The 10821-nt window shown below is 47.0% G+C and overlaps 1 protein-coding gene across 2 annotated transcripts; it reads right to left on the bottom strand.

The window, feature by feature from the left end:
• Nucleotides 1–2852: 2852 nt before the first annotated feature.
• On the bottom strand, nt 2853–9306 carry ATP5MC2 (ATP synthase membrane subunit c locus 2). 2 transcript variants are annotated; one of them, XM_053303521.1, is made up of 5 exons: nt 9227–9306; nt 7561–7633; nt 6622–6696; nt 4806–4996; nt 2853–3136 (listed from the first exon to the last, which is right to left on the bottom strand). In XM_053303521.1, exons 2-5 carry the CDS (start codon nt 7597–7599, stop codon nt 3022–3024), a joined length of 420 nt encoding a protein of 139 aa, XP_053159496.1. In that variant the 5' UTR covers nt 7600–7633; nt 9227–9306; the 3' UTR covers nt 2853–3021. The 2 variants fall into 2 exon arrangements, with proteins under 2 accessions (XP_053159496.1, XP_053159497.1); XM_053303522.1 differs by lacking the exon at nt 9227–9306 and adding an exon at nt 8722–8968.
• Nucleotides 9307–10821: the final 1515 nt, after the last annotated feature.

Here is a 10821-nt window from a genome sequence, read left to right as displayed (position 1 = left end):
CAAAAAAATGGTTCAGGGTGGTTTACAGAGAGAAATAATAAATTAATAAGATGAATCTCTGTCCCCAAAGGGTTCACAATCTTCAGTGTTTGTTGTTGGTGTCTACTTTAGATTTCTTTTTAGATTATGACTCCTTTCGGGACAGCAAACCATCTTATTCTTTTTAAATATAAATTACTGCAAGAATTTTTTGTTGAAAACTGGTATTTAAATATTCATAGTTGTAGTGGAAGCCAGGTGATTCCATGCAACCTTAAGTCCTAGGAGGCAAAAGGGGTGGTGTTCATCAGCTTGCACAATAGCTCAGCAGAACATGGCCAATCTTCCCAGCTAAAACCTAGAACAGTTCTCAAGATCTATCCAAGTGTGCCAGTGTTGAAGTCAAAAAATGCTGCTTGCTCACTCCGTCATCTTCCCCCCACTGAGCAGCACCAGAACTTCTCTGCATTTTCCTCCCCTTGACACAGGGTAGAGGAGGAGAGGTCGCTGGCTGACCTAGGCACAAAACCTAGAAGTCTCACGGGTGCACAACTCCACCGGTCATGATTTATAGCCACTGCAATTAGGCTGGGCCCAGATGAGAGAAGCAACACTGTGCTCCACAACTGGAGAGGATGTCCTTTTGACTGCTGCTCAGCCCAAGTGCCCCAGAATGACTCAGCAGAGAGAGGGACAGCCGAACAGACATGCTCCACACCTTCCTTCCCTGCTCTGAAAGCAGGGAAGGGGAGTTCTAGGTTTCTGCCCTGCCCAGTCCAGGCACATTGCGCACCTTGGCTTCCCTTATCTCCAAAGCAGGGAAAGGACACATGGACTGTGCCCTTTCAGCTGCCTCTCAGCCCCAGTGCCCCAGTGTGTCCAGCCAAACAGGCACGATCCATGTCTTCCTCACCTGCTTTGAGTGCAAATAAGGGAGGGGCAATCTTCAGTGGGTGCTGCTCAACAGCTGCATGCTCATGGGACACATCTGTTCAGCTGCCGCTCTGCCAAAATGCTCCAACAAAAACAAGATGTTTGAGAACTCCTGAACTAGAACAAGCAGCAACAGTCACACTTAAAAGTCCTATTGATCTCAGCGGGTTTTTACTTTGCCTTAAACATGAATAGGACTGCACTGAGAGGTCACTGCATTCCAAGTTTTGTTTCAGCACTCTATGTTGAACAGCGCTGTGTTTCAGCAGATGTTTTGTTTCAGCACTACAAAGGAGCAATACATCTATTGTCAACTATTTCTAATATTTTACTGGCCAGTTAATACTTTCTAATAAAAAGGATATAGGCATTTTGATCATCTACACATGTTCATTTCCATCTAAGATCTGTTTAACTGGAAATTGCTAGAGATTCCTCAGCACAAGAGAGGAACATCAATAAGTTTCCTCAAGATGAATGCAAACAGTCTGCACCTCTTGATTTCTACCAGAGACCTTTAAAAAGAGGGAGAAAGACTTCAAGGACTGGTTCTGGCCACATCAGTTTCCCAAAACCCAGATTTTGCAAGTTCAGAGGCAGAAACAGATATGCAAGTGCTACTAGATAAAGCCCCATTCATTCAGTAGAAGTAAACCTGACTAAACATGTGTATGATTTGGCTAGTGGTTTGGCACTCCAAAGTAGGCAAGAAAGGATGCACCCAGGCCAGGGAGCTCTTGTCCTCAGCTCCTGAAAAGACCAACAGTCTGAGACAATGGGGCGATTCTCACAATCAACAAAAATCAGGCTAGCAGAGGCTAGCCCAATTTTTGTTGATCGTAAGAACCACCGGGCTCGCAGCTGCTAAAAAGCAGGTTTGCGAAGCCAGCACTCCAGCAAACCTGCTTTTTAGGATCATGAATAGCCGCGGCGCGCCTTTGCACCATGCCTACTTATGAGTAGACCCCCGGCCTTCTGGCTTCGGGGGTCTCCCCAGCATGCGCAGGGCATACTGGGGCTTGTGGGGGCGCATGGCAGCTGATGGGCAGCTGATCCAGCTGCCCAGGGCTCCCTGCCTGCTCGTGAGCGGGGAGAGCAGGCTTAGCCCGCTCTTCCCGCTCACTGCCCCAAACCGGGTCTCACTGATCGTGAGACCCGGTCCAATGTTTCATTAATCTGTTATTGCTCTTTGTAATATTGTAAACCACTTTGGGTGCCTTTATCAAGGCAGAAAGGCAGTATAAAAGTGTAGTAAATAAAATAATAAACTAGCATAAGCACAGAAGTGGATACTATCAGTATATATTGTAACTGTTTTATAAATGTTGCGAGCCGCCCTGAGCAGTAATGCACTGGAGGGGTGGGGTATAAATGTTTTAAGTAAATAAATAAATCAGTGTTCCCTCTAACAGGGATTCCCAGGTCTTGTTGACTACAACTCCCAAAATCCCCAGCTGCAATGGCTTTTGCTTGGGGATTATGTGAGTTGTAGTCAACATCTGGGAATCCCCCTTAGAGGGAACACTAGATATAATACCCATTGTATGGGATAATACAATAGGCAAAAATGAGAGGTGAGACCGAGTACCCAAAGAGTTTCCAAGCTCTCATTGCCTTTGGAAATTTCTGCCGACCTCTGTCTTTAAAACCCCTTATGCCTCTAAAAAGTCTTCTCCCCCAACCCTTAGGGCTAGAAGCTTGTTAAAATGGAAGCTAGGATTCAATCTATGTATGCACTGAATATCAGATGGATACATTCCACGATTCTACCAACTGATTGGTACCACAGGGTGGAACTGATGTCCAAGCACCACTTATCAAATATGCACTGATTGAGTTAATGCGACGGGGAAGGTATTTGGGTCCAGCTGCTTGCCAAGAATACATCAAAAAAACAAACAAACAAACAAACAAAAAAACCAAACAAACAAACCAGGAAGTTTATACCAATACAGTATTTATTTACTTGCCCCCCCCCCCGAGCCGGACGGATTTGGTTAACAGATAGGCTTCTCCTACCTGCCACAGTACAATCAGGTCGGCAAACACACTGGGCTAAACACAGGGGGAGGAAAGGGGAGCACATGACACACAGCACATCCGGCTCCTTCACATGGCAAAAAGAATGAGGAATGCCACCATCAAACAGAACAGCCCCATGGCCTCAGAGAGTGCAAAACCCAGGATGGCATAGGAGAAGAGCTGCTGCTTCAGGGAGGGGTTTCTGCAAAAGAAAAGAGACACACCACCCCGTCAGGGGAACACAGAGCAGCTGATCGAAGTCATCCATGTAGCTTTAGCATCCTCCCCAGTTGTGGGGCATCTTAAGGAGCAGGACTGCAGAGGTGTGCCTCCCAGCAGAGTGCTGTTTAAGAAGAGGCAGAAGAAGCAGAGGCAGAAGGCCTAGCTGGCTGCTATAATCCCATCAGCCAGCCTTGCTGTTGTCCACAAGATTGACTAGCCCATAAGCAAACTTACTAGGGCCTTTTAGCAGTGCTTTTCTGCAACAGGCTGGAAGCAGAATTATTTTTACATTAGATTTACATTCACATTACAATTAGGAGAGTGGTTTCGCATAGCACTACCTGGCAATGCCTGTCCCAGTGGCCACAATCCCTGTATAATGCTTACTCTGAAGTTCTTTTCAGCAAACTGTGTGTGAAATATCGGTTAGTAGCTTCCTCTCCATTACTGCTTCCCATTCTACACAGCATCAGAGGGCTACTCATCCGTTTCCGGCAGTGAACAGGGGGCTGGACTCGAAGGCCTCAAGGGTTCCTTCCAACGCTCTATGCGGTCCTGTTCCCTCGCAGGGGCTTTGATGCCCACTTCCCTCTTATTATTCTTTTATTTGCAAAATGAACTATTTTGCAGAGAAAAACAGTGGTAAGAGGGACACAGTCATTAAAGCCCCTGTGGGGGGAACAGGAACTGAGTAATTAAAGCAGGGCTTGATAAATCCCAGGGAGTCGCAGTGCCTAGAAATTTAACTGTGGTGCCCAGACAAAAGCTATTCAGAGGCAGATTTTTTAAAAATAAAATCTTTGTCCTGAGCAGCCCCTTTTACCCCACCGTTCCCATAGGGTCCATCTCCAAGTCCAGTAATTTATTCAAGTGTCCATTTTCTGGTTCCCATGTTTTTGGGCTGGCTCCTAGATCCAAAGAAAAGTGGTCAAGACCTGAATTAAGGGGCTATTCAATCAATAATGCCATGGTTGTGCTGAACAGGAAGGAATTAGAAACAGAAGTCATGAGGAGGAAACTACTAATTAAAGGCACAAACATTGAAAAGCCTCAAGAGCCCTTTGCCTTAACAGGCTGGTTCTGGAAATGTAATGTGGAAAAAACCCACAAGTCAGGTGTGAAGGGAAAAAAAGGATATTTAGGGGAACATACTGGACTGCAACAGGTTGGCACCTAGATTCTCTGGGAAGCATGTAAATGAAGGATGGCAATTCCAGGCTAAATATCTAACACAGAGGTTTGCCTGCCACTGCATGTCAGCCATATGCAGTCTGAAAGGAGGAGTGGGGAGAAAACCAGTTTTCTGAGAATGCCCGTCTGGAGGCAATTCTTGCTGGCCAGAGACAACCAAGTGAGTGGCTATTGGGATGCCTGCCTAGGGTGTCTTCTGTCTTGACTTTTGAAGTGCCACTGCTTGCAAGGTACATTTCCAGAAGTTGGGTGCTCTAGTTATTGCTTGCCTACAACATCTGGTAAATGTTGCTGCTCCTTCTTTAGTTTCATACTTCCATCAGGCAGGGTCAGCACATTAGCTAAGCCTGCTGCAACACTGGTTTACCTCAAGAGGATGCACATCTACTTCTGACCCACTAATTGCTCTCCCCAGATCTGTGGATATCCATGCAACAGTGTTCAGCAGGCCCACATACCTGGCATAGCCAATGATGAGACTGCCAAATACGGTCCCAATGCCAGCACCAGAGCCAGCTACACCCACAGTAGCAGCACCAGCACCGATAAACTTGGCAGCAGTATCAATGTCCCGGGAGATGGCAGTCGTCTGAAACTCCCGGAGCAATATCGGCAAGAGTTTATTCTGAGCAGCCGAGATACAGCGGGTCTGGGAGAAGAGAAGGTGAAAAAGTCAGTTCTTGCCACATTCTTGCTGAAATCAGCATTTCAGAGCACTATCAGTAATTAGCAGCCCAAGAGAATGGTCTGAGGACACAGGATGCAACCACTTTGCTGAATCCAAGCAGATCTGCTCATCTCCACATATGAGCCCCATATAGACTGCCTTGCGCTCTACCATGGAAGGAGGCCTATAGCTTGTAACTGGTTAGAATAGATTTTAATGATGCCGTGGTTTTTATCAGTCTTTGGTCTTATACCCTGCAACTGTAGACTTCATACAGTTTTATAATTTTACAGTGTAATTGTTTTAAAGTTTACTACTGCCTTTATTCTACTGTGGCATGTACTCTCTTGCCTTTATTTTATGGTGGCCTAAGACTGCAATAAAGATGATTTGATTTAATTTGGAAGGAGGCCAGATATAACAAATAAGTAAACTGTTGTCTTTGCTGCTGATGCTTGTCACCTCCACACCGGGTGGTTCAATGCATTACTAGAGTTTGACTTAATACAACAATGTCCAAACAGCATTCTGGGTTCCCAGGAAGCTTATCAGGAGCGCCTCCCTTAGGAGATCCATAATGGCAGACAAGGCCCCTTGAAGAGGACAGCTTGCTTAATGCGGTCAACCAGTTCTCAAAACTTACAGCCACAGGGGAGCCTTGGGTGTGCTCTAGAGTACACTCTCAGTTCATACAGACCATCAGTGAAAGCCAACAGGTCTGGTCAGCACTCCATGTGAACTGCAACATGCAAAAGGTTCCTCAACAGACAAGCTGAGATGAAAAGGGTTCCCTGAAGCTAGAAACCACTGACTTAAGAATCTAATTATGTAAACAATTATTTTTCACTGCTAACCCCAAAGTTCCTGACACAAGTTTAAATATGGCCTAACTCATTCCACATGGCTCTTGTGAAAATAAGAATGAGATAACCATATAGAAGCCACCCTGAGCTTCCTGAAAGAAAAGGCAGCACAAAAATGTGATAATGCATATGTGGGCACCTAATGGCATAGCAGGGAAATGACTTTATTAGCAAGCCAGAGGTTGCCGGTTCGAATTCCTGCTGGAATGTTTCCCAGACTATGGGAAACACCTATATATACCTATATTGGGCAACAGCAATATAGAAAGATGCTGAAAGGCATAATCTCATATGGTGTGGTATATGGCAATGGTAAACCCCTCTTGTATTCAACAAAGACAGCCACAGGGCTCTGAGGTCACCAGGAGCCAACATCAACTCGATGGCACACTTTACCTTTATAACAGATAATGTTCATCAGCCATAGGGGTTGGCTCCTAATTCTATGGCTTTCACAGAGACAGCCTCGTAGCATCACAATGCCCCTAGTGTCTCATTACAATTAAGAAAAATCAGTAGGGCATACTACCAAGAACGCTGCTGCATGCTTAATTCAAAAGGTCAAGCAGAGCCAGCTATTCCAGAATGGAGTTCTCATCTACTTTTCCGTGCAGTAGGAGCTACTGCATATAAAAGCAGTATGTTCAGGTGCCCAGAGGTTGTACCACAAGCAATATGTTCCAAAGCGCCAAGAATACTTCTCCCTTAGATACAGAGGCTAGAAGTTACGCCACACCAGTTTACCTCATCTGTCCTGACCTCAGGTCTGTTCAGCACGGAGGCAGATATGGGTCTGCAGAGCAGCCGGGAACTGTTCACCTGCAGAAGGAAAGCATCCAAGTGGAATACAATGATAAGACAATTCCCGCTGACAGCATGGACTTTCTTGCAAGCACATTCTAGCAGGATTCTGATGGCCCACAACTGCTAGAAGCACAACAACTTGAGCATACCTTCATTGGTTAGTTTAGCAAAAGATTTGGTTTGCCAGTGCATCCGGCCCCATTTTTACACCAAGTTTCCCTCAGACAAGAAACAGCATTACTCTTTGGTGCTCTCTGGGCTCAGTTCTCTCATGGAGAGGAGAGCTGGTCTTGTGGTAGCAAGCATGACTTGTCCCCATAGCTAAGCAGGGTCTGCCCTGGTTGCATATGAATGGGAGACTAGAAGTGTGAGCACTGTAAGATATTCCCCTTAGGGGATGGAGCCACTCTGGGAAGAGCCGAAGGTTTCAAGTTCCCTCCCTGGCTTCTCCAAGATAGGGCTGAGGGAGCTTCCCACTGCAAACTTGGAGAAGCTGCTGCCAGTCTGTGAGGACAATACTGAGCTAGATAGACCAATGGTCTGACTCAGTATATGGCAGTTTCCTATGTTCCTAAGTCCAGTCCTATCCACTGGCCCTTAGCTGTTCAATGTATTCAGATTTCTGGGGCCTAAAGCAAAAGCTGCCAACATCTTTTCATGCAATCATAATGACAAGTATGTTTCTTGTGAGAAAAAAATGGAAGCTAAAGTGTCTGAGAAGCTGTTAACATTACAAGCCAAGAGTCAGTATTGCATGTTTGGAGACAGTCATGTAATTAACCATTTTCTGAACCTACAGTACTGGGCAACTAACATTTGGACTGGTGATTTGAAGACTAGTGCACTGAAAGCCAGATATGATGCAGCTTGGTTACTCACAAGGGTGGGAGCAGAGACGAACTTTGCACAGGTATACATATTCAGGGGTGTTGGGGGTGACCACACTCAACAGCTGGAAAAGAATCAAAATACCATGATGTCAGGAGAAAGAGTGCCCACAGCTACTATTGCCTACTGCCAACAGAAACCCACCATACTAAGGAGGTTGTAGCACGGCTGATATAGAGAGCACAACACAAGCCAAGGCACAATAATAGCCATGAAAGGAAAGTGACTGTGTAGCTCAGATGATCATGGAAAACTAAGAGGACTGTGCACTAGTGAGACACAACCCAGCATCTAACAGGGCAGAAAAACTCACAGAACAAGCACAGCTGGACAAGTCTTTAAGTGCTTGCCCAATATCTTTTCTTCCTGAGCAGGGTGCCCTAAAGTATGATGCTGGCTCCTCTGAATCCGATAGTGATACTTGAATCATTTCCAGTCTAAAGAACTTGTAAGGCTTTTACTTTATTTTTGATGTTGCATCCTACTTAGCCTTCAGTAGGAATAAAAACAATTTGCTTGTCTTAGCTTTTGTTTGTCAAAGAAAGACGAGTCTTTGTATCACTTCTGGAAGGTGCTCCAGCTGGGTATTTGAGGACCCATGGAAACAGAATTACAGAAGAACACTGGTCAAGAATACCAGTCCATATTCTTGCTAATCAAGTCTAGCACGTAGATGGTATAATTGAGAAGGTATTCTCCACTAGCCAGGTTTCATTTGCACTACCACAGATCCACAAATTGGCTGAACATCAGAATGTGAATCATGCAATCCACCCAGCAGATGGGAGACAAATGTTGGTACAACTAAGGTTTCCATCTCTCTACCACCAGAAGTAGCATTGCCCCATGACATGTTCCATCTCTTTAAACAAGTACAGTCTAGTCTCTAAACTGTCTCAGCTGCAAACACAGCCTAAAAGCACAAGTAATACTGATGGGGCTATACCTCCAAGTAATGTATGCTGGGGTCAAACAGGCTTGTCACTTTCAAAACCTGCTAGTGAGCTTTTAAGAAGCATATGGCTCACCACTGCTGGAAACAATATTGGACTTAATGGGCTTGGTCTGATTCAGCATGTATAGACCTACATAGTCTATACAGCGTACTTCACGCTTTCATGGCTGCAGAAGCCAGAGGAAAAAGGTACCCACCTTTTCCAGAGGCCCTTCCTGTGCTCCTAGTTGGTGGCCTCACCTTTGCAATAAGATATATCATACATGCTATAGCATGCGTATACTTAAAAACCTAGGGTGCAGCTTTTCTGAATGCAGGTGGTGAACTGCCTAGGGCCACCTGGATGAGGCGGCATAAAAGCTTAATAAATAGATGTATCATCAGCCAGGGTATTTCAGCGTGCTTGCAGGCACCGGTAGAATCCGAACCTTCTCCGCCGCCAAAAGAACGCTAAGCCCCGCGCCCCGCCCACACGCCGACCAAGGGCGTTCCCAAGGGTAGCCACGCCCACTCTAGACCCCGACACCGCCCCCAACCCCGCCAAAACGGTGCATGTCCCTGTCGACCCCGCTAATTGCTCCCGAAGACCGGGATGCATGAAGGAGAGAGAAAAGGAAAAGTGCCAAGAAGGGGAGACCGAAGCTCGAAACGAGCAGAGGAGGAGCCTTCCTAGGACACTCCGCCCGGACTCCACGACCCTACCTGCTGCTCAGGGGAAGTCAGCGAGAGGAGGGCCACCGTTTGCGCCTGCGCCAGCGGAAGGACGTATGACGCAACGTCCGCTAGCTGCCCGGAAAAGCTTTATAGTAGAGAGAGCGCGGCAGCTACAGAATCCGCGGCGCCAAAAGCTAATCCGGAAACATTCCTCCATTGCGCCACCTGCTGCGTTGGTGATGGTACTGCACGTGAAGCGGAGTCTTCTACATATCTGCGAAAGACTCGCCTTGTCTTCCCCGGGAGCGGTATTGTCCAGGCATCGCCTAAGGATAACTGTGTGCGCTGGAGTAGGCGTGCAGCCCAGGCCGCCCATCATGGTTTACTTGGAAGTAGTAAGGCGGATTTCAGTGGGGTTGCTCCCAAGTAGTAAACGCGTCCCGGATTTCAGCCTTTAAAGGTTGTTTGCTCGTTTAAAAAAAAAAAAAAAAGGAAAGAGGCGGTGGGGGGGGGAGAGGGTGTAGCACAGATTACGGCTGAGCGCCAAGACGGGTCCGCTGGCAGCTTGTAGAGCTTTGCAGCAGGCGTGGCACCATCAGCGAGGTTCTCCTAAACAGGGGCTGATTTGAGCTGGGAGTCAGGCGGCCTAACCCTGTTTGCTGTGCCAGAGTGAATGCTGCTTGCATTCTTTCTGGCGCTCTAGAACCCAGTCTCCAACATTCCTCCTCCTCACATACCACCTTCTGTCTTTCAAGAAACCAGAATTCGAGCTCCGTCTATTCTACGCTTGGTTCGCACGACCAAACTACACGTGACCTTAAATGCGACACTGGCCCTCGCCTGCTTTAGTTTTCCTTGGTGAACAGGAAAGCAGCCGGATTGGATCGGGGAGGCTTTACCCAGACCCACCCACCCCCGCCCGCTCGCCGCAGCCGAGGTCGCATCCTGATCACTCACACGCACCAGCCCACTGCCGCATGCTCTTTGCCAAGGGGGTGGGTGGGTGGGTGGTCGCTTCCACATTGTCGCCCTCCATAATCGTAGCAGCAGCAGGGGCTTTGACAAAACTTCCCCCTGGTTATGTAGCTCCGTTGTCAGTCACTCTCAGTTGCTTGTGTCTTGGTTCATAAATAGCTGCATATTAAGGCCAGAGGCTCTTTTGCTGTTCATGGAAGGAAAGAGAAAGGAAAGAATCCTTTGCCCCTGTATTATTGCCAGCCCTTCTAGTCTTGCTCAAAGCAGGAGCTGGACTGATGTAGTGGACTGACTAAAAAAGTTGTGCTGGGTTCAAAACCCCACTCAGCCTTAAAGCTCAACTAGTGACCTTGGGCCAGCCATTATGTTTTATCCTAGCCTGCCTCACTGGGTTGTTGTGAGGATTAAAAGATGGGGAAGCAAACTATGCTGCTCTGAACTCCTTGGAGAAAACATGGCTCCTGTGGAAAGTTAAACTGAACTAAAATCATAGAGGACACGCCTGTCAAATGGCCTCTAAGCATGATGCTACCTCCAGATTCAGCCCTATGCCTCTGAATACTGGTTGTAGGAGAGCAACTGTGGGAGAAGGCGGATGCCTTCCATCTCCTGCTTGTGGGCTTCCCAGAAGCATCTGATTGGCCAATGTGGAAAACAGGATGCTGGAT

This window comes from Hemicordylus capensis, chromosome 2, assembly GCF_027244095.1.
Source record: "Hemicordylus capensis ecotype Gifberg chromosome 2, rHemCap1.1.pri, whole genome shotgun sequence".
Classification (NCBI taxonomy): domain Eukaryota; kingdom Metazoa; phylum Chordata; class Lepidosauria; order Squamata; family Cordylidae; genus Hemicordylus; species Hemicordylus capensis.
The sequence above is the reverse complement of the archived record's forward strand: the minus strand, read 5'-3'. Positions and strand labels throughout refer to the sequence as shown.